This window comes from Salvelinus fontinalis, chromosome 32 (assembly GCF_029448725.1).
Source record: "Salvelinus fontinalis isolate EN_2023a chromosome 32, ASM2944872v1, whole genome shotgun sequence".
In the NCBI taxonomy this organism is placed as follows: Eukaryota; Metazoa; Chordata; class Actinopteri; order Salmoniformes; family Salmonidae; genus Salvelinus; species Salvelinus fontinalis.
This window is the reverse complement of record NC_074696.1, coordinates 45,029,033-45,051,734: the sequence shown is the minus strand read 5'-3', so window position 1 is coordinate 45,051,734 and position 22,702 is coordinate 45,029,033. Positions and strand designations below refer to the sequence as shown.

The 22,702-nt window shown below is 43.4% G+C and overlaps 1 protein-coding gene across 4 annotated transcripts; it reads right to left on the bottom strand.

Annotated features, from left to right (window-relative positions):
• Window positions 1–262: 262 nt before the first annotated feature.
• Window positions 263–18,855, bottom strand: LOC129831461 (sodium channel subunit beta-1-like). Of its 4 annotated transcripts, XM_055894867.1 has the most exons (8): window positions 18,496–18,855; window positions 17,532–17,615; window positions 17,133–17,355; window positions 16,807–16,973; window positions 5,172–5,409; window positions 4,834–4,975; window positions 3,227–3,301; window positions 263–608 (listed from the first exon to the last, which is right to left on the bottom strand). In XM_055894867.1, exons 3-7 carry the CDS (start codon window positions 17,179–17,181, stop codon window positions 3,235–3,237), a joined length of 663 nt encoding a protein of 220 aa, XP_055750842.1. In that variant the 5' UTR covers window positions 17,182–17,355; window positions 17,532–17,615; window positions 18,496–18,855; the 3' UTR covers window positions 263–608; window positions 3,227–3,234. The 4 variants fall into 4 exon arrangements, with proteins under 4 accessions (XP_055750842.1, XP_055750841.1, XP_055750844.1 ...); XM_055894866.1 differs by lacking the exon at window positions 17,532–17,615; XM_055894869.1 differs by lacking the exons at window positions 17,532–17,615; window positions 18,496–18,855 and adding an exon at window positions 18,206–18,404.
• Between the last annotated feature and the right edge of the window lie 3,847 nt (window positions 18,856–22,702).

Sequence of the window (22,702 nt, the reverse complement as noted above, 5' to 3'; positions counted from 1 at the left end):
AGTTTGATTTCACAGAAGTGTGATTGACTTGGAGTTACATTGTGTTGTTTAAGTGTTCCCTTTATTTTTTTGAGCAGTGTATATTAAAATGAAAAGAGCAATTTGGTGCAGTGTTACAAGTGGCTTTGTGAATTTGTTTGTTGTACTGAGTCAATTGAAAATGTGCTTAGTTTTGAAACATGAGCCATTTTGATGATCTGTTTTGATTTTTGTGCTTAGAGTTGTGAAAATTGCACAAGTCAATGAAAACTTAAATACAGTGTGTGATAAAGCTCTCTTGATGACCATTTAATCAGATGAATTCTCTCACAATAACTCTTTATAAAATGTACATTCACTTTAGAGAGAGATATCAATACAACCCCCAAAAATATCTTGATGCAACATTCATACACATAAAGATTCATTAGTTGAATTAGTTACATGCTTTTGGGTGTAATACATACAGAGGTGCTGATATCATGCTACTTTCAAAGTAATGATGTCATCATATCACATTTATCCATTAACGTAACAGGAAAAGTAATAAAGACTCAGGATGTCTTCATGCGATCCAAGGGGTCGTATAGGTGATGTGGCCAGTACGTAGATGGAACCCCTTTGCATTCCTGAAGGCAGAAGCAAGCATCACTAGATTACACATTGCATACAGTGCCTTCAGAAAGTATTTGCACCCATTGACTTTTTTTCCAAAATGTGTTGTGTTACAGCCTGAATTTAAAATTGAGTCAATTTACATTTTGTGTCACTGGCCTACACACGATGCCGCATAGTGTCAAAGTGGAGTTCTGTTTTTAGAAATGTTTACAAATGAATAAAAAATGTAAAGCTGAAATGTCTTGAGTCAATAAGTATTCAACCAAAAAAGGTCAGGGTTAAAAAGTCACATAATAAGTTACATGAACTCACTGACTCTCAATAATAGTGTTAAACATTCGTTTTTTTATGACTACTTCAATTATCTGTATCAGTCGAGTAGTGAACTTCAAACACAGATTCAACCACAAAGACCAGGGAGGTTTTCCAATGCCTCACAAAGAAGGGCACCTATTGGTCGATTGACTATCCCAATGTATTTTATTCATTACACTTTGGATGAGTATCAATACACACAGTCACTACAAAGAGTCGTTCTTCCTAACTTATGGTAAGAACAGCTCAAATAAGCAAAGATAAACGACAGTCCATTATTACTTTAAGTCATGAAGGTCAGTCAATATGGAACATTTCAAGAACTTTGAAAGTTTCTTCAAGTGCAGTCGCAAAAACCATCAAGCGCTATGATGAAACTGGATCTCATGAGGTCCGCCACAGGAATGGAAGACCCAGAGTTACCTCTGCTGCAGAGGATAAGTTCATTAGAGTTACCAGCCTCAGAAATTGCAGCCCAAATAAATGTTTCACAGAGTTCAAGTAACAGACACATCTCAACGTCAACTGTTCAGAGGAAACTGTGTGAATCAGGCATTCATTGTTGAATTGCTGCAAGGAAACCACTACTGAAGGACACAAATTAGAAGAAGAGACTTGCTTGGGCCAAGAAACACGAGCAATGGACATTAGACCGGTGGAAATGTGTCCTTTAGTCTGGAGTCCAAATCGGAGATTTTTGGTTCCAACCGCCATGTCTTTGTGAGATGCAGTGTGGGTGAACAGAAGATCTCTGCATGTGTATTTCCCACCGTAAAGCATGGAGGAGGAGGTGTTATGGTGTAGGGGTGCTTTGCTGGTGACACTGTCTGTGATTTATTTAGAAATCAAGGCACAAATAACCAGCATGGCTACCACAGCATTCTGCAGCGATACACCATCCCATCTGGTTTGGGCTTAGTGGGACTATCATTTGTTTTTCCACAGGACAATGAGCCAACACCTGTTGTATTCGGCGCATGTGACAACTAAAATTTGATTTGATTTGAAAATGTAACTGACAATTAACCGGTAAGTCTAAGTCGTTGTTTTTTGTTTGAATTGTTTACGTGTTTGCTATGCGGGGGAAATGATAAGACAAGCGAAACTACGTGGCTAAGAACTGTTGTAACGGGGATTATTATCGTAGCAACACACTTTTGGAGTGAAGTCAATCCCACGCCGTGTTAGCTAAATTTCCATGTCTTCGGGGGTAGTTCGTAAAGGTTGAAGTGTGTATGTTAAGATGGTAAAATTATAATTATTAAGGATGAAGCGTGAATTCATGCCAGGAATAATAAGTGTGAAGTTTTTGATTTCCTCCCTTCTGTAATAAGCAGACAATGAGGTATTTTTCTTTTATTCGTGTGTTTAATCTGATACTGTTATAGCTCCGGCTGTCACGACTTCTGCCGAAGTTGGTCCCTCTCCTTGTTCGGGCGGCGTTCAGCGGTCGACGTCACCGGCTTTCTAGTCGCCACCGATCCATGTTTCATTTTCGTTTGGTTTTGTCTTCATCATACACACCTGATTTCTATTCCATTAATTATGTTCCTTATTTAACCCTCTGGCTTCCCTCTCTGTTTTGTGCGTTATTGTTTGTCATGTGGGTTCGTGTGCTTTGGATTATTTGTGTTTTCCGTGTTGGAACATTATCTTTATTTTTTGAGTAAACTTTCGCACTATACTCATATCTGTGTCCTGCGCCTGACTCCGCATTTCTTCCATTCAACAACACCCTCACACCGGCTAAACTGTTTATCTATGTAAGCACTTCAGAGTTATATCAAGCTAATTAGAAAGTTGTAAGAGTGTGCTTCACTGTATTTTCATTTACTTTATTGTTCTCACGGAAGGTGATAATTCTGACTAAAACTACAGAATAAAGCCACCAGGGAACAGCTGTGCTCATGGTTACTGGAGGGAGCTACAGTTAATACTTATCTAAATGAAATATTTCTGTATTTAATTTCCATTACATTTGCTAAAATTAAAATATATATATATATGTTTCACATTGTCATTATGGGGTATTGTGTGTAGATGGGTGACAAAACAAATCTATTTAATCCGTTTTGAATTCAGGCTGTAACACAACAAAATGTGGAATAAGGGGTATGAATACTTTCTGAAGGCACTGTATCCTGTGGCAAGAGAGAGGTCAAGGACAGTTGAACTCTGTTAGATGAAAATGCCTCTCCATGTGCATGAATCTGATCATTTAATTGTGTAGGCTACTATGTGCTGTGCTGCATTTACATTGTTAATACTTTGAGTTTACTTATCATTTTTCTTGCTGATTTTTTTCATGACATACCTGGGTTATTATGCCACTTGCACCCCTGCACAGTTATCTTTACCCTCCGAGGCTATAGCTAAATATTCTGCATTCCTGGAAAGAAAGGAGAAAGATAGAAATGTTTAGAATATCATCATCAGCTTATTTCCTAAAACCTGAGATTGTATCACATGGAGATTGATAGAGGACTCTCGTGCCCAAATGCCTGTTTTAGCACAGGCAGAGCCATTAAGGACTTACACCATTTTGACATAGTGAACTGGGTGGGACTTCCTATGGATTAAGGAAGGATCACATAATTCCATGCAGGGCATCAGGTGGGATCAGCCAATGAATTATACATGTGAGAAAACATTCCATAACTACAGGTGGCATTAAATCGCTAGGCTTTGCTTTATAACTGTTCAAACAACAAACACACCCCACCCTTTCAGTTTGTTTATTTAACTCATAGTGGTACAGATAAAAGGTTGTGTTCTTCTAACTGTCTCTATGTTTCATCCTAACCTTAATCATTCATCCCTCCATTCATTATTTATTCATCTATCTATCCATCTATAACCATTCGAACCCCTCTCATTACTTAAAGCATTTCAATAAGTTAAACTACACTGCATTTATCTCCGACTATTCCTATGTCTATTCCACTCTTTTTATCTATTCATATCCTCTATCAATCCGCGTACCCCTCTCACCTCTCTATCCATACAGGAACCCCTCTAACCTTCTTTCATCACTCCATCCATCCATAATAACTTCCTTTGTCCTTCTGTCAAGCAACCATGCATCCAACTTAAGTCACCAGATGTATTACTTTAATGTAGCAAAGCGAAGCAAGCAGTGTCAACTGAGCTAACATTCAATCAGAGACTGAATATCATTTATTTTATTGGCCGCTTATTCAGTTTCGCCATTCAGAAAGCACCATCGCTTGCATCTGCTGTGCTTTTGCCAACCAGCTCCCCAGCCTCCACCTGCTTTTGGTTCTGTTATTCTATCTATGCGGGGCATGGCAGATATTCTGCTCCCTACCTATAGCTTGCTTTTGATTGTATACATTAACTGAGCACTTTCCCCACGTTGGCAGCACCCCACAGAGCACAGCCTAAACACCAAGGCCAAATGTAGTATCATACACATTTTATGTTCAATGAAATGTGATGTCAACGGAATACATGAGTTCCCCTCCTGACACAACTATATTTAACTCCAACTTCTTTTCAAGTTGAATTTTACATGAGCTTTTAAGCTATTATAAACATACTTCTAGACTGCTGAAGCAAGCAAGCAAATGTTTTTTCAGGAAAAGTACCTTCTTTGGCTTTTCTAGAGAGTGGGAAATATGACGATTGTGGGACACAGAGATGGAAAGAGTGAGAGAGAATGGGAGTGGCAAGGAAGACGAAGATCGAGAGAAAGACAGACAAGAGTACAGGGAGAGAATATTGAACAAGGAGGAACAGAGGAATTGCACTACTCAGCACTATGAAAGAGAGAGGAGAGAACACAAATCAACCGGATGGACAGGTTCATAACAGACAAGCACAGTTGGGAGACCGTAATAGAGGACCTAAAACGAAAGAATACAGCCGCAGGAGAGGAAGTAGGGTTACAGTGTTACTCACGCGCTTTCTCTTATTGCTTCCTCTCCTGCAGCTGATATCTTTCTGAAGCAGTATACCATCTCTATGTAGAGCCAAGCCTGTAGCCCGATGATGGACACATACATCATCACCTCAGAGACTATGGAGGCCGTCCCTCTGGTGGCTAGAGAGAGAGAGAGAGAGAGATGGAGGGAGAGAGTGGGAGAAAAAAAGCACTCCGTAGGCACCACATAGGCTCTTAGCACTTACAAAACACTTACAAGCTTCATTTCAAGTCATAAATGTTTCCTAACAATTGGGATAATTGACATCGGAATTCAAATTGCTTACAAAAGCATGTCTGTATTGTAATACTGAACCTTTAGCCACCACTTTCAGGTGCACAAGCTTGCTGACAACGGTCTGGTATTCATAGAACTCATACGTCAAGAGCCGGTGGAAGTGGCAACTGTAGGTGCCCGAGTCATTGAAGGTGACATTGAAGAGGTAGATGGACGCATCCTGTATGTCTTGGCTCCTCTTACTGCCGTTCCAGTCGACGCGCTCCTCAAAGCGCTCATCCACAATGTGGGGGCCCTCCTCATCGTAATTATATATCTAATGACACAGTGAAATCTGGGTTGTTCACGTGGCACTGAAAATCTCTCGTTTCACTTCCTAGATCCCCACCCATATCTGGCAACATCCAAGTTAATGGACTCAAAAGGATACAACTGTGTTTTGAGAGAGGTCCCTTGATTAGGAAAGTATACCCAAAGTTACATACAGTAGCTGTGAGCCTACAGTGCATTCGGAAAGTATTCAGACCCCTAGACATTTTCCACATTTTGTTACGTTACAGCCTTATTCAAAAATGGATTTCAAAAAATATATATATCATCAATCTATACACAATACCCCTTAATGACAATGCAAAACAGGTTTTTAGGAAAGTTTGCACATTTGTGACTCGTTTCAGGAAACTTCGGCGTATGTCGAAGGGTCCCTACTTCACAGGAGAGACATTTGAATGTCAACTTTTTGATTTTATCAAAATGTGTTTTTTTGGCAGAAATGCCTTCTGGAACATGTAAACTTTCATGTGCCTTAAAAACAAAGTTGTGTGCCATCTGTAAATATGAATAAAATTGTTAAATTACGATCCTAGTTGGTTTAGTCACAGAAAAAGTCGGCAAAAATCCCGCTAGCCATGATTGGCTGAGATAATGAGTGGGCTGGACATGCCGAGAGATGAGTTCGGATTGGTCTGCAATACAGCATGCTTCTGTCTATTTGAGCTGGTCAGTATGTGTAGGTAATCCTGTCTAAAGCGGATAAAAAAAATATATATATTGCGTAGTAGAACTGCATAAGTGTTGCACTCCACTTTCTGGAGGACTGAGTTTTGAAATCAGTGGAATTAGAGTATGATAGCTAAGGAGATGGAGAAAACACCCGTCTCCGGATTACATCTTCAAACTAAGGGCAACCATGGCTCCCGAGTTGCGCAGTGGTCTAGGCACTCCATCTCAATGCTAGAGGCATCACTACAGAACCTGGTTTGATCCTGGGCTGTATCACAACCAGCTGTGATTAGGAGTGCCACAGGTGCACAATTGGCCCAACGTCATTCGGGTTTGGCCAGGGTAGGCAGTCATTGTAAAATAAGAATTTGTTCTTAACTGACTAGTTAACATTAGCTGGTTCGCTCAGTAACGGTACGTGCACAATCTTATTATTTGTATCTCCGAGCAATTTACTTGCTAGTCATAGCTAGCTAACATTGAACCTGGTTGGTTAGCTAGCTGTAGATTCATGCAGGGTAGTAACGTCATGAGTTGGGATTATGGTTCATTGTTTACCTACAGTTGAAGTCAGAAGTTTACGTACACTTAGGTTGGAGTCATTAAGGGAGGGACTGATGCACTGCACAAAATAGATGGCTTCATGAGGGGGGGAAATGATGTTGACATATTGAAGCAACATTTCAAGACATCAGTCAGGAAGCTAAAGCTTGGTCGCAAATGGGTCTTCCAAATGGACAATGACCAAGCATACTTCCAAAGTTGTGGCAAAATGGCTTAAGGACAACAAAGTCAAGGTATTGGAGTGGCCGTCACAAAGCCCTGACCTCACTCCTATAGAAAATGTGTGGGCAGAACTGAAAAAGTCTGTGCGAGCAAGGAGGCCTACAAAACTGACTCAGTTACACCAGCTCTGTCAGGAGGAATGTCACGTTCCTGACCTATTTCTGTTAGTTTGTTGTATGTGTTAGTTGGTCAGGACGTGAGTTTGGGTGGGCATTCTATGTTTTCTGTTTCTATGTTGGTTTAAGGGTTGCCTGGTATGGCTCTCAATTAGAGGCAGGTGTTTGGCGTTTCCTCTAATTGAGAGTCATATTTAGGTAGGTTGTTTCACAGTGTTAGTTGTGGGTGGTTGTCTCCTGTGTCAGTGTTTGTCGCACCATACGGGACTGTTCGGTTGGTTTGTACATCGTTCTTTTTGTGTAGTCTATTTTCCCTGTTCGTGCGTTCTTCGTGTTATATGTTAGTTCGTATAGTTCAGGTCTGTCTACGTTTTCGTTTTGTTATTTTGTATTATTCCAAGTGTGTTTTCCGTGTTTCGTCGTTGTCCTTAATAAATATTATGTATTTATATGTATATGTATATATATGTATATATATGTATATTATATGTATATGTATTCACAACCCGCTGCATCTTGATTCAATCCCTGCTCCTCCTGTTCGGTTGAAGAGGAGGAGGAATAACCATTACAGAACCACCCACCAAATAACCAGAACCAAGCAGCGGTGTAGAGGGAGGAAGGGACAGCGCAAGAAGGAGGAATGGACATGGGAGGATGTTTTGGACGGTAAAGGTTGCTACACATGGGAGGAGATCCTGGCTGGAAGGGATCGCCTCCCATGGGAACAGCTGGAGGCACTGAGGAGAGCTGAGGGAACCGGAGAAGGGAACCGGCGTTATGAGGGGACGCGTCTAGCACGGAAGCCCGAAAAGCCCGTGAGTACTACCCAAAAAATTCTTGGGGGGGGGCTAAGAGGTAGTGGGTCTAGGGCAGGTAGGAGACCTGCGCCCACTTCCCAGGCTAACCGTGGAGAGCGGGAGTACGGGCAGACACCGTGTTATGCAGTAGAGCGCACGGTGTCTCCTGTACGTGTGCATAGCCCGGTGCGGGTTATTCCACCTCCCCGCACTGGTAGGGCTAGATTGGGTATTGAGCCAAATGTCATGAAGCCGGCCCTACATATCTGGCCACCAGTACGTCTCCTCGGGCCGGCTTACATGGCACCAGCCTGGCCCCGGTTCGCCTACATAGCCCGGTGCGGGTTATTCCACCTCCCCGCACTGGTCGGGCGACGGGGAGCATTCAACCAGGTAAGGTTGGGCAGGCTCAATGCTCAAGGGAGCCAGTACGCTTGCACGGTCCGGTATTTCCGGCACTACCTCCCCGCCCCAGCCCAGTACCACCAGTGCCTACACCACGCACCAGGCTTCCAGTGCATTTCCAGAGCCCTGTTCCTCCTCCACGCACTCTCTCTATGGTGCGTGTCTCCAGCCCAGGGCCTCCAGTTCCGGCACCACGCACTAAGCCACCTGTGCGTCTCAAGAGCCCTGTACACACTGTTCCTTCTCCCCGTACTCGTCCTGATGTGCGTGCACTCAGCCCGGTGCCCCCAGTGCCGGTACCACGCACAAGGCAAATAGTACGCTTTGAGAGTCCAGTGTGCCCTGTCCCTGCTCCCCGCACTAGGCTTGAAGTGCGTGTCTCCAGTCCGGTGCCTCCAGTTCCGGCACCACGCACCAGGCCTACAGTGCGTCTCAGCCGGCCAGAGTCTGCCGTCTGCCCAACGGCGCCTGAACTGTCCGTCTGCCAAGCGCCGCATTAACTGCTCGTCTGTATTGAGCCTTCAAAGCCGCCCGTCTGCCATGAGCCTGCAAAGCCGCCCGTCTGCCATGAGCCTACAGAGCCTTCCGCCAGACTGGAGCCGCTAGAGCCTTCCGCCAGACAGGAGCCGCTAGAGCCTTCCACCAGACAGGAGCAGCCAAAGCCTTCCGCTAGACAGGATCAGTCTGAGCCATCCGTCTCCGCAGCGCCATCTGAGCCATCCGTCTCCTCAGCGCCATCTGAGCCATCCGTCTCCTCAGCGCCGTCTTAGCCATCCGTCTCCTCAGCGCCATCTGAGCCATCCGTCTCCCCAGCGCCGTCTGAGCCATCCGTCTCCCCAGCGCCGTCTGAGCCATCCGTCTGTCCCGAGCCATTAGAGCCGCCCGTCTGTCCCGAGCCGTTAGAGCCGTTAGTCAGTCAGGAGCCGCTAGAGTCATTTGTCAGTCAGGATCTGCCAGAGCCGCCAACCAGACAGGATTTGCCAGAGCCGCCAACCAGACAGGATCTGCCAGAGCCGCCAACCAGACAGGATCTGCCAGAGCCGCCAACCAGACAGGATCTGCCAGAGCCGCCAACCAGACAGGATCTGCCAGAGCCGCCAACCAGACAGGATCTGCCAGAGCCGCCAACCAGACAGGATCTGCCAGAGCCGCCAACCAGACAGGATCTGCCAGAGCCGCCAGCGAGCCATGAGCGTCCAGAGCCGTCAGCCAGCCATGAGCGTCCAGAGCCGTCAGCCAGCCATGAGCGTCCAGAGCCGTCAGCCAGCCATGAGCGTCCAGAGCCGTCAGCCAGCCATGTGCGTCCAGAGCCGTCAGCCAGTCATGAGCTGCCCCTCAGCCCAGAGCGGCCATTAATCCAGAACTGCCCCTCAGTCCAGAGCTGTCTCTCTGTCCGGAGCTGCCTTTCAGTCCGGAGTTGCCCCTCTATCCTGAGCTACCTCTATGTCCTGAGCTACCTTGTCCCGGAGCTGTCCCTTTATTTTGTGTTGCATATATTAGGTGGGTGGAATAGAGGGGTGGTCATTCTGAGGGGGATTAGCAAGCTGGGATTGACTATGGTGGGGTGGGGACCTCGTCCTGAGCCTGAGCCACCACCGTGGTCAGATGCCCACCCAGACCCTCCCCTAAACTTTGTGCTGGTGCGCCCGGAGTTCGCACCTTAAGGGGGGGGTTATGTCACGTTCCTGACCTATTTCTGTTAGTTTGTTGTATGTGTTAGTTGGTCAGGATGTGAGTTTGGGTGGGCATTCTATGTTTTCTGTTTCTATGTTGGTTTAAGGGTTGCCTGGTATGGCTCTCAATTAGAGGCAGGTGTTTGGCGTTTCCTCTAATTGAGAGTCATATTTAGGTAGGTTGTTTCACAGTGTTCGTTGTCGGTGGTTGTCTCCTGTGTCAATGTTTGTCGCACCATACGGGACTGTTCGGTTGGTTTGTACATCGTTCTTTTTGTGTAGTCTATTTTCCCTGTTCGTGCGTTCTTTGTGTTATATGTAAGTTCGTATATTTCAGGTCTGTCTACGTTTTCGTTTTGTTATTTTGTATTATTCCAAGTGTGTTTTCCGTGTTTCGTCGTTGTCCTTAATAAATATTATGTATTCACAACCCGCTGCATCTTGCTTCAATCCCTGCTCTTCCTGTTCGGTTGAAGAGGAGGAGGAATACCGATACACAAAATTCACCCAACTTATTGTGGGAAGATTGTGAAAGGCAACCCAAAACGTTTGACCCAAGTTAAACAATATAAAGGCAATGCTACAAAATACTAATTGAGTGTATGGTAACGTCTTACCCACTAGGAATGTGATGAAAGAAATAAAAGCTGAAATAAATCATTCTCTCTACTATTATTCTGACATTTCCCATTCTTAAAATAAAGTGGTGATCCTAACTGACCTAAAACAGGGAATTTTTACTAGGATTACATGTCAGGAATTGTGATAAACTGAGTTTAAATGTATTTGGCTAAGGTGTATGTAAACCTCCGACTTCAACTGTAGCTAGCTACATGTCTTAACAAAAGACTCAACTATGCAAGTAACCATTTCAATAGAATGTCACTGCGACAACTGTTGATAGACGTAGCTGTTAAATTCGCTCTGGATATCTACTCTGATTTCAGAGCACTCTCATCTGAGTGTGCCAGAGCGCAGAATAACTGACGAATTTATGAACGCTCAACACGTTAAATATGGCCGGTGTCAGTAAACGTCGGCAATAAAGCGTAAATTGATTCCAGCAGCACAGTCGCAGTCACCAACACTCTGGATAACATAAAAACAGCCTATCCAGCTCTGCTAGGGCGAGTAAAATGGTCTGTGTCTGGAAGTAGCTAGCAAGCTAGACAACGTTAGCCAGTTGGCCTGGGTGCTTGACTGCTGTTGTTAGGACAGAACACTCTGATCAGCCCTTAAAGAGATGGGTGGGGCTAAAGCTTAAGAGGGTGTGAACGATGCTAAATTGTTGTAGACAAAGAAAAACTCTCCAGTAACCACAGCGTAGCCTAGTGGTTAGAGCATTGGACTAGTAACCGCAAGGTTGCAAGTTCAAATCCCTGAGCTGACAAGGTACAAATCTGTAGTTCTGCTCCTGAACAAGGCAGTTAACCCGCTGTTCCTAGGTTGTCATTGAAAATAAGAAAATGTTCTTAACTGACTTGCCTAGTTAAATATAGGTAAAATAGCTACCAACACATTCAAAGGCCATTTTCTCAAAAGTGAGGTTACAAGTTTATCAACTTTCAAAACAGAATTACACTGCCGTTCAAAAGTTGGTGGACAGAGGCCCATTATCAGCAACCATCTGTGTTCCAATGGCATGTTGTGTTAGCTAATCCAAGTATCTTTTTAAAAGGATCATTAGAAAACCCTTTTGCAATTATGTTAGCACAGCTGAAAACTTGTTCTATTATTATTTGCTAACTGGTGCTAGCTTCTGCCACGAAGCTAGCACCAGTTAGCAAACACAATTCTACAATACCTCTTTCGCCATCGCCATCCGGCTTGGATTCTCTGTCGACACGACCACGTCTGGTCTGCAGACGAATACCCCATCTGCTGTGCCCTCAACCGGCCTCCGTCTGAGCAGACCCCCTCCGTCTGAGCAGACCACCCCCCGGGCTACTAACTTTAAACGCCGCGTGCTAGCGTAGTGGCGGCTTCCCTGCTCCATCTACTGCTGCCCCCTGGACACTACGATCACTTGGCTACATAGCTGATGCCTGCCGGACTGTCCATTAATTCACGGTACTCCATTCTGTTTATTTGTGTTTTATCTGTCGACTCTGTGTTTTAACTCAGGCTCTGTGTGTAGTTAATCCGACCCTCTCTGCCTAGTCATCGCCATTTTTACCTGCTGTTGCTGTGTTAGCTGACTAGCTGCTGTTATCTCACCTGTTGTTCTAGCTAGCTCTCCCAATCAAGACCTGCAATCACTTTATGCCTTACTGTATGTCTCTCTCAAATATCAATATGCCTTGTATACTGTTGTTCAGGCTAGTTATCATTGTTTTGGTTTGCAATGGACCCCGTAGTTCCACTCTCCGTACCTCTGATACCTCCTTTGTCCCGCCTCCCACACATGCGGTGACCTCACCCATTGAGACCAGCATGTCCAGAGATACAACCTTTCTTATCATCACCCAGTGCCTGGGCTTGCCTCCGCTGTACCCGTGCCCCACCATACCCCTGTCTGCACATTATGCCCAGAATCTATTCTACCACGCCCATAAATCTGCTCCTTTTATTCCTTGTCCCCAACGCTCTAGGCGACCAGTTTTGATAGCCTTTAGCCGCACCCTCATCCTACTACTCCTCTGTTCCTCGGGTGATGTGGAGGTAAACCCAGGCCCTGCATGTCCCCAGGCACCCTCATTTGTTGACTTCTGTGATCGAAAAAGCCGTGGCCTCATGCATGTCAACATCAGAAGCCTCCTCCCTAAGTTTGTCTTACTCACCGCTTTAGCACACTCTGCCAACCCTGATGTCCTTGCCGTGTCTGAATCCTGGCTTAGGAAGGCCACCAAAAATTCTGAGATTTCCATACCCAACTACAACACTTTCCGTCAAGATAGAACTGCCAAAGGGGGAGGAGTTGCAATCTACTGCAGAGATAGCCTGCAAAGTTCTGTCATACTTTCCAGGTCTATGCCCAAACAGTTCGAACTTCTAATTTTAAAAACTACTCTACAGAAATAAGTCTCTCACTGTTGCCGCCTGCTACCGACCCCCCTCAGCTCCCAGCTGTGCCCTGGACACCATCTGTGAATTGATCGCTCCCCATCTAGCTTCAGAGTTTGTTCTGTTAGGTGAGCTAAACTGGGATATGCTTAACACCCCGGCAGTCCTACAATCTAAGCTAGATGCCCTCAATCTCACACAAATCATCAAGGAACCCACCAGGTACAACCCTAAATCCGTAAACATGGGCACCCTAATAGACATTATGCTGACCAACTTGCCCTCCAAATACACCTCTGCTGTCTTCAATCAAGATCTCAGCGATCACTGCCTCATTGCCTGTATCCGCTACGGGTCCGCGGTCAAACGACCACCCCTCATCACTGTCAAACGCTCCCTAAAACACTTCTGCGAGCAGGCCTTTCTAATCGACCTGTCCCGGGTACCCTGGAAGGATATTGACCTCATCCCGTCAGTTGAGGATGCCTGGTCATTCTTTAAAAGTTACTTCCTCACCATATTAGACAAGCATGCTCCGTTCAAAAAATGCAGAACTAAGAACAGATATAGCCCTTGGTTCACTCCAGACCTGACTGCCCTCGACCAGCACAAAAACATCCTGTGGCGAACTGCAATAGCATCGAAGAGCCCCCGCGATATGCAACTGTTCAGGGAAGTCAGGAACCAATACACGCAGTCAGTCAGGAAAACAAAGGCCAGCTTTTTCAAGCAGAAATTTGCATCCTGTAGCTCTAACTCCAAAAAGTTCTGGGATACTGTAAAGTCCATAGAGAACAAGAGCACCTCCTCCCAGCTGCCCACTGCACTGAGGCTAGGCAACACAGTCACCACAGATAAATCCGTGATAATCGAAAACTTCAACAAGCATTTCTCAACGGCTGGCCATGCCTTCCTCCTGGCGACTCCAACCTTGGAAAACAGCCCCGCCCCCCCCGCTGCTACTCGCCCAACCCTCCCCAGCTTCTCCTTTACCCAAATCCAGATAGCAGATGTTCTGAAAGAGCTGCAAAACCTGGACCCATACAAATCAGCTGGGCTTGACAATCTGGACCCCCTATTTCTGAAACTGTCCGCCGCCATTGTCGCACCCCCTATTACCAGCCTGTTCAACCTCTCCTTCGTATCATCTGAGATCCCCAAGGATTGGAAAGCTGCTGCGGTCATCCCCCTCTTCAAAGGGGGAGACACCCTGGACCCAAACTGTTACAGACCTATATCCATCCTGCCCTGCCTATCTAAGGTCTTCGAACGCAAGTCAACAAACTGATCACTGACCATCTCGAATCCCACCGTACCTTCTCCGATGTGCAATCCGGTTTCCGAGCCGGTCACGGGTGCACCTCAGCCACGCTCAAGGTACAAAACGATATCATAACCGCCATCGATAAAAGACAGTACTGTGCAGCCGTCTTCATCGACCTGGCCAAGGCTTTCGACTCTGTCAATCACCATATTCTTATCGGCAGACTCAATAACCTCGGTTTTTCTAATGACTGCCTGCCTGGTTCACCAACTACTTTGCAGACAGTTCAGTGTGTCAAATCGGAGGGCATGCTGTCCGGTCCTCTGGCAGTCTCTATGGGGGTACCTCAGGGTTCAATTCTCGGGCCGACTCTTTTCTCTGTATATATCAAAGATGTCGCTCTTGTTGCGGGTGATTCCCTGATCCACTTCTACGCAGACGACACCATTCTGTATACATCTGGCCCTTCTTTGGACACTGTGTTAACTAACCTCCAAACGAGCGTCAATGCCATACAACACTCCTTCCGTGGCCTCCAACTGCTCTTAAATGCTAGTAAAACCAAATGCATGCTTTTCAACCATTCTCTGCCCGCATCCGCCCGCCCGACTAGCATCACTACTCTGGACGGTTCTGACTTAGAATATGTGGACAACTACAAATACCTAGGTATCTGGCTAGACTGTAAACTCTCCTTCCAGACTCATATTAAACATCTCCAATCCAAAATTACATCTAGAATCGGCTTCCTATTTCACAACAAAGCCTCCTTCACTCACGCCGCCAAACATACCCTCGTAAAACTGACTATCCTACCGAAACTCGACTTCTCCGATGTCATTTACAAAAAAGCTTCCAACACTCTACATAGCAAACTGGATGCAGTCTATCACAGTGCCATCCGTTTTGTCACCAAAGCCCCTTATACCACCCACCACTGCAACCTGTACACTCTAGTTGGATGGCCCTCGCTCCATATTCGTCACCAGACCCACTGGCTCCAGGTCATCTATAAGTCTACGCTAGGTAAAGCTCCCCCTTATCTCAGCTCACTGGTCATGATAACAACACCCACCCATAGCACGCGCTCCAGCAGGTATATCTCACTGGTCATCCCCAAAGCCAACACCTCTTTTGGCCGCCTTTCCTTCCAGTTCTCTGCTGCCAATGACAGAACGAATTGCAAAAATCACTGAAGCTGGAGACTTATGTCTCCCTCACTAACTTTAAACATCAGCTATCTGAGCAGCTTACCGATCGCTGCAGCTGTACATAGCCCATCTGTAAATAGCCCACCCAATCTACCTACCTCATCCCATATTGTTTTGATTTACTTTTCTGCTCTTTTGCACACCAGTATTTCTACTTGCACATCACCATCTGCTCATCTATCACTCCAGTGTTAATTTCCTAAATTGTAATGGCCTATTTATTGCCTACCTCCTCACGCCATTTGCACACACTGTATATAGACTTTTTTTTAATTGTGTTATTGACTGTACGCTTATCCAATGTGTAACTCTGTGTTATTGTTTGTGTCGCACTGTTTTGCTTTATCTTGGCCAGGTCGCAGTTGTAAATGAGAACTTGTTCTTAACTAGCTTACCTGGTTAAATAAAGGTGAAATACATTATTTATTTTTTTAACTGGCAGCTTCATTAAATAGTACCCTCTCAACGTCAACAGTAAAGAGGCGACTCCGGAATGCTGGCCTTCTAGGCAGAGATGCAAAGAAAAAGCCGTATCACAGACTGGCCAATAAAAAAAAATGATTAAGATGGGCAAAAGAACACAGACACTGGACAGATGAACTCTGCCTAGAAGGCCAGCATCCTGGAGTTGCCTCTTCACTGTTAATGTTGAGACTGGTGTTTTGCTCTATGGACAATTCCTTTAACCTCATAGCTTGGTTTTTGCTCTGACATCCACTGTCAACCTTATATAGACAGGTGTGTGCCTTTCCAAATCTTGTCCAAGCAATTGAATTTACCGCAGGTGGACTCCAATCAAGTTGTAGAAACATCTCAAGGATGATCAATGGAAATAGGATGCGCCTGATCTCATTCTCGAGTCTCATAGCAAAGGGTCTGAATAAATAAGTCATTAATGTATTTCTGTTTAAACATTTTTATACATTTGCAAAAAATATTCTAAACCTGGTTTTGCTTTGTCATTATGGGGGATTGTGTGTAGATTGATGAGGGGGAAAAATTATTTTATCCATTTTAGAACGAGGCTGTAACGTAACAAAATGTGGAAAATGTCAAGGGGTCTGAATACTTTCCGAATGCACTGTATCTGCCTATCGGCTGTCCCAGTGGCCCTAGTGACCTCTGAGATCTAAAATGTCATCCAGATTGATTCTATCTGAACTGCACGCAGCACTCTGCCATATTATGTGGTGGGGCATTGTGGTATGTGCGTACGTGTGTGCATGTGCATGTAAGCGTGTAAATCTTTGTGTGTTGTGCCTTGTGGTTGTGGGCTTAAGAATGGGCTCTGGACCATATGGAGTAAGACAGGTTTGTCTAAAGGACAACGTAAACCTAGTCCTAGCCAATCTGCAATGACGCTGTCGGTGTGATTGAAGCACAATCCTACAATCTACTTCCATGGCAGAAATTTGGACTACTATAGCTATCATAATCCATCTCAGATACTCACATGAGCAAATTCAGCTTCCCCTTTGGCCTTGAAATACCAGTTGACTGTGGCAGAAGCCTCCACCTCAGGCCTCATCTTACAGGAGATGCAGCCCAGTTTGAACCCTTTGCCTGCAACGGCCTCAGTGTCCGAGTCCACCTCTGAACAGGCCCCATGGCACAGGGACACTTGACACAGGAGAGAGAAGACATGTTATTAGTGCTTAACATTTTGGTTGTAGAAATGGATAGATTCATAATTCAACAGTACACTGAAGAATATCCATATACTGAAAGATGTGACCATACACAAATGGTCAATCCACAACGGTGGTCAACTCCACTTACCAAACTGGGAACAAAGCAGAAACAGGAGCAGCAGTCGCACAGCAGACATGTCCTTAACTGTAATGTAGCTATGAAAGTAAAGATCCTAGGGCTGAGAAGCCTCAAAAGGCTCTTCTTTGAACACTTGATAGTAAGATATTCCTTTGAGATGTTATCCAGGAAGACGTTGCTTGAGCAAAGTATAAGAAATGGTAGGGACTGAAGTTGCTTCCTCCGAAATTACCTTAGAAATAACAAAAGTAGAAGTCCCAACACCTTCAATAATACATTTGACATGATAAAATACTTAAACTAACACTTAATATAATAATAATAATAATAATAATACAAATATATTCCATCAAGCAGATGCTTTTATCCAAAGCAATTTACAGACATGCATGCATACATTTTACTCACTGGTGGTCCCGGGAATGGAACCCACCATCCTGGCATTGCAAGTGCTATGCTCTTGGTGCCATGCTCTTAGTGCCATGCACTTCTCTTTAAATGGAAACAATCTTTTCATCAAAGACATTCATTAATTTACTTTGTTACATAGGCTACTGTTTCCATGCACAGTGAGGATACATGCAAGTATTACCATGAATATTTGATTACAATTAAAGTGTTTTAGGAAGACTCTGGAGCTTGTTGATTTCAATTAAATACTGTTCCTTTGAGTGGATGATTACTCACTCTAATAAAGTGTAAACTAATAAACGCCAGTAGGCCAAGAACAGACTTTCTAGAGAACAAGCAGAAGAACAAGCACACATTTGTTGTTGTTTTGGCTATGTACTCTAGCACTATGGATTTTAAACTATATAATGACTATGAGGTTAAAATGCAGACTGTCAGCTTTAATTTGAAGGGATTTTCATCCAAATCAGGTGAACCGTTTAACTATAGCACTTTTTGTACATAGTCATTCAGGATTCTCTGTAATCACGGTAGCATCCACATTAATGTAGACGGGTTTACAAAACATACTATAGTCTTATTTACAATAAAAGGGACTCCTGTAAGAAATTGTAATCTCCTGTCAACAGTAAACGTTTTACTAACACTACACAATTACACGAATTACTTACCATTAATTTCTATTGGACACAAAATAATCTGAAGTCACAAGCTTGATGTAATCATTGCATGCTAGGAATATAAGTGAATTTGTCCCAATACTTTAGGTCCCTTAAAATGGGGTGACTATGTAGAAAGCATGCTGCAATTCCTAAACGGGTCAGCCGATATGGATGAAAATACCCCAAATGAAATCTGACAGTCTGCACTTTAACCTCATAGTCATTGTATCATTTCAAATCCAAAATGCTGGAGTACAGAGCCAAAACGACCAAAAAAAATGTATTTTGCATTGTCTCACATTTTACTGCCCTCGCGTTGTCCCTTCAGAAAAAAAATGCCTCCTTATCCCGATTCGTCCGTTCTCCGGGGGGAAAATGTAGGCTTTCCTTTCCTTCTGATGGATCAACAAATTATTTAATGAAGCGCAGTTCTTTTGAGTGGCAAAAATTATCCCACGCATCAAAGGACCCTGGATATTTCTCACGGGCTGGCATTGCGAATAATACAGACTTCTTTCTCACTGCCTGTCTGGCGTTTTTTTTACCGCAGTGCATCTGACTGCAGCATCTTCCAAGCTGAGCAGGACAACTGTGTGAAGCTAGCCACAAGGATTAGCCACAATAGTTGAATGAGGTTCGCCTTCACAATAAAAGTCCCAGCAGCCCCAACACCCTACCACTGCTGCAACTGGCTATCAGCGCAGACTTGTCTGGCAGCGAAACAGTTCATGCAGCCTCTTTTACTGACTTTAAAAAATAATACGCAGCGTCACCGCCCTGTTCAAGTGAGCACAGCACAACAAGGTGAATTCAAAAATGTCTTGTATGCTGCTGTATATATGATGTAATATGCCAGGGAGATATGCAATACTCTAGCTAAGAAAGTAATACAATATGTGGTGTAGTAAGCTGTTAGTAGCCCATGTGCCTCACTCTAATAATTTGGTCTATTTTCACCTATTCATTTTGCCTACTGTTCTGACTTGGGGGTTTTGTCATCAAACTTTGTCATCAAAGTCTGGCATTCTCTGGATTTATGGGGGGGAACTCTGAAGAAAAAAAACAGCCACTCCATTGAATTGCAGGCTACCGGTTGCTTTGCACTGCTTGCAGTTAACCACTGATTCCTTCCAAACGACTCATTGTTGAATTTGCGATTTCCAACTTGTTGTGTAATCTTTATGTCCAATGGCCGATGAGCACCGATACGTTTTATCTATAATTTCTCTTCATTATTTCTCTTCATGTGACAAGGATTAAAAAGGATTTGCCAGTAGATTGTCAAACGGATTCTTGATGGTGACTGCTAGCTAAGTAAGATGTTGACATGATCAGTCCAATCAAAGCTACTGTACATATAATGCAATTTGATGTCATTTTATCTGTGGCCAATGACCTTGAGCCTTCTTGGAAGGGCACTTGTAATAAAACTCTATGGCAGGACCCAAAGGTGTCTACCCTTACTAAGGACATTAACTTCACAATGACATAGTGTCCCCATGAGTGACAGAACACAGAGCCAATCACGGCCCCACCTGCCCGGGCCGCCACTGCAGCCGGGGTTTAACTCAAAGAGAGGTCACAAGTGTTTCCCTAAAAGCTGTCTGGGTTTAAACATCTTCTATTGTACAGAAAGTGAATACCTTAATCAATAAATATAGAGGGTCTTATTCTGGGGTCTTATTCCGTCTTGACTGCTGTTTGACAAATACAAATATCATCACTCTTATCCATAATAATCTCATCATGTAGACTAGACAACCTGCACAGACTAACCGCACTGTATCTGTGAGCTGTTAGTTAGAGCGCAGGTTCCAAGACCAGAGTAGGCCCATTTTCTATTTAACACAACAGTTTTTATGACAAAACTATTGTAGAGTTGAAAATGCAATGGAAACGCATTGAACTTTAGATTTTTATTCGGTACATGAATATACTTCAGTGGAAAAAATAGGCTACATTTTGTGTGCGCAATGTCATCACTCACTGATTTTTATACACAACAAGTCAATTTTGTGGAAATACCAATGGTTGGAAATGATCATATTTTCTTTATGCGGATTCTAAAATATTCACATGAAAATCTATCGCCAAAACAGGCAGGTTTCCATTGACCGATTGACCCCCAAAAATGAATCATTGCGACTTGGAATGGAAACAAAGATATAGGAGACTTTTTCTAAAGATCGAAAACATTTTTATTCCATTTGACAAGGGCGAATTTTTATTTTGTCAAACTTTTTTTACTGAGGCAAATGTGTTTTTCGAATAAATTATGATTGCCGAATACATTTGAAGGTACGCAGGGCACATGGACCTTGGCAATATGTTGGCACATGATAATTATTAGAATATTGCAAATATTAGCCAATTATTGCATTCTATTAATGCTGGCTTTTGCGGGCTACCTAAGACTTGAAACAGATAGGTGGGAGGGCATACAGGCTGTCGCCAATTTATTAATGCGCAATTTGTCTAAATGGGTAGGCCTAGTGAAAACACTTCAACGACTGCATTTTTATTTGACACTGTAGGTTTTTGCTTAAGCTTTTCTTTTTCATAGGTGTGACGTCATTATGTCCAGCTCTTTTTTTATCGACACACGACAGTTAGGCCTAAATAGAAACACACCCTAGCAGGCAATTGTCGATTCTGTTTTCTATGTGAACTAAATGTCGACAAAAGAAATCACTGGGCATAGCTACAAACCACGTTCCCATCCAACCATTTCATGATGTGTAATATTGTTATTATTGTTGCAATAAATAAATGTATATATATTTTTTTTAAACAACCCCCCAAAAATGTATTATATTTTAAAAAAAGACAAAAACTTGTATGTGGATGAAATACCTTAAGCTTTAAAAAAAAATCACGACTGGGCTGATGGAAACATGAAATGCATGTACAATTTTAGAAATGCAGACAGACAATTTGTTCTCTGTGTCGGAAAAATTAATAACGCGAGAAATGCCGGTGGAAATTATATAATAACCATCATATCGAAGTAAACTTGGAGTCACGTGATGAAATGCGGTGTGGTCTACCCACTGTGACTTGGGAAAGAATGCAGTTTATTCGGCTACAGATGAAATAAATTATGAACTTCACAGGGTGGTAAATGTGCAAGGTGATGAGCTTGACGTGTCTTTCCAATAAATATCGAGGGTGTTATTCTGGTGACATGATGATTGATGCTTGGTTGCAATTTGACAAATACAAATAATATCACTCTTATCCATAATAATTTCATAATGTAGGTAGCCTACATCTAGATCATACTGTATATGCAAGCTGTTGGCTAGAGCGCATGTGCCAAGACCAGAGTGGGCACAGTTTTTGTGACAAACCATCAGTAGAGATGGAATAATGGAAACCCATTTAACTTGTACATTTCATTCATGCGAATTTAATGGTAAAACAGTTCGTAAAACATGATGACTCCTTGCTCTGCCCAGTCCACCTGGCCTTGCTGCTGTTCCAGTTTCAACTGTTCTGCCTGCGGTTATGGAACCCCTACCTGTCCCAGACCTGCTGTTTTCAACTCTTAATGATCGGCTATGAAAATCCAACAACAGCTATATAAATACATTTGATTTGATTTGATTTAAAAGTAATTTGTATGTGCACTACGTCATCACGCACAGCCTTTTATCCACAAAAAGTCAGTTTGCTGGAAACTCTTTTTGTTATTTTTTTATTCCCTTGCCTGTTTGCCTGTGAGCATGTAAAACAAAAAAATATGAGTCAGGATACTATGTGTGTAGTAGACATGAGTAGGTTGATGTGTGTGATGTTGGATGTGTGTATGATTTATGGATAAGAGTAAGACTATATGTGTGATGTCCAAATAGATAATTACCAAGCCAATTTGCATGGTTGAGTGTCTATGTTTGTAACATGAAGTGAATATGGCCTTATTATTCAGGATGATAATTGTAATCCATATCGTATCACCATCATAGTTGCATCATAATTACATTAAACATAATTTTAATAGAAAAACACATCCCAGCATTTCCATAGTAATTGACGTTTCACATGATTATGAAAGAGACATTGCATTACTACAGAGTTGGCTTCACTACATTACAAATGTATCCCGTACAATATGCTATTATTCCCCAATATCCCTGTTCTGATATCTTTCCATTGCTTGATGTAAACATAGATAAACATGTGGACAAAGACATACAAAAGAAAGACAAACAAAAAACATAGAATTATAGAAAAGTTCTTGATTATAAAGAGAGGAGAGGGGGAGAGGAGCGAAGAGAAAGTGAGTGAAGAGAGCGAGATCAAGTGTGTGTGTGTGTCCATCCGTATGTGTAAGCGAGCGTGTGTGTGTATAATCGTCATAGTGTTCAGATATTTTTACGGTCCCCATTATTTTCCCCGTGGAATTTAGTACAGCCACGGTGTTATGGAGCTGTCTCTGAAGAGCTGTCGGTCTATAAAGAGTTGAACTGTAACTCTTGAACTGTTCAAGATAGACACATCAAACCA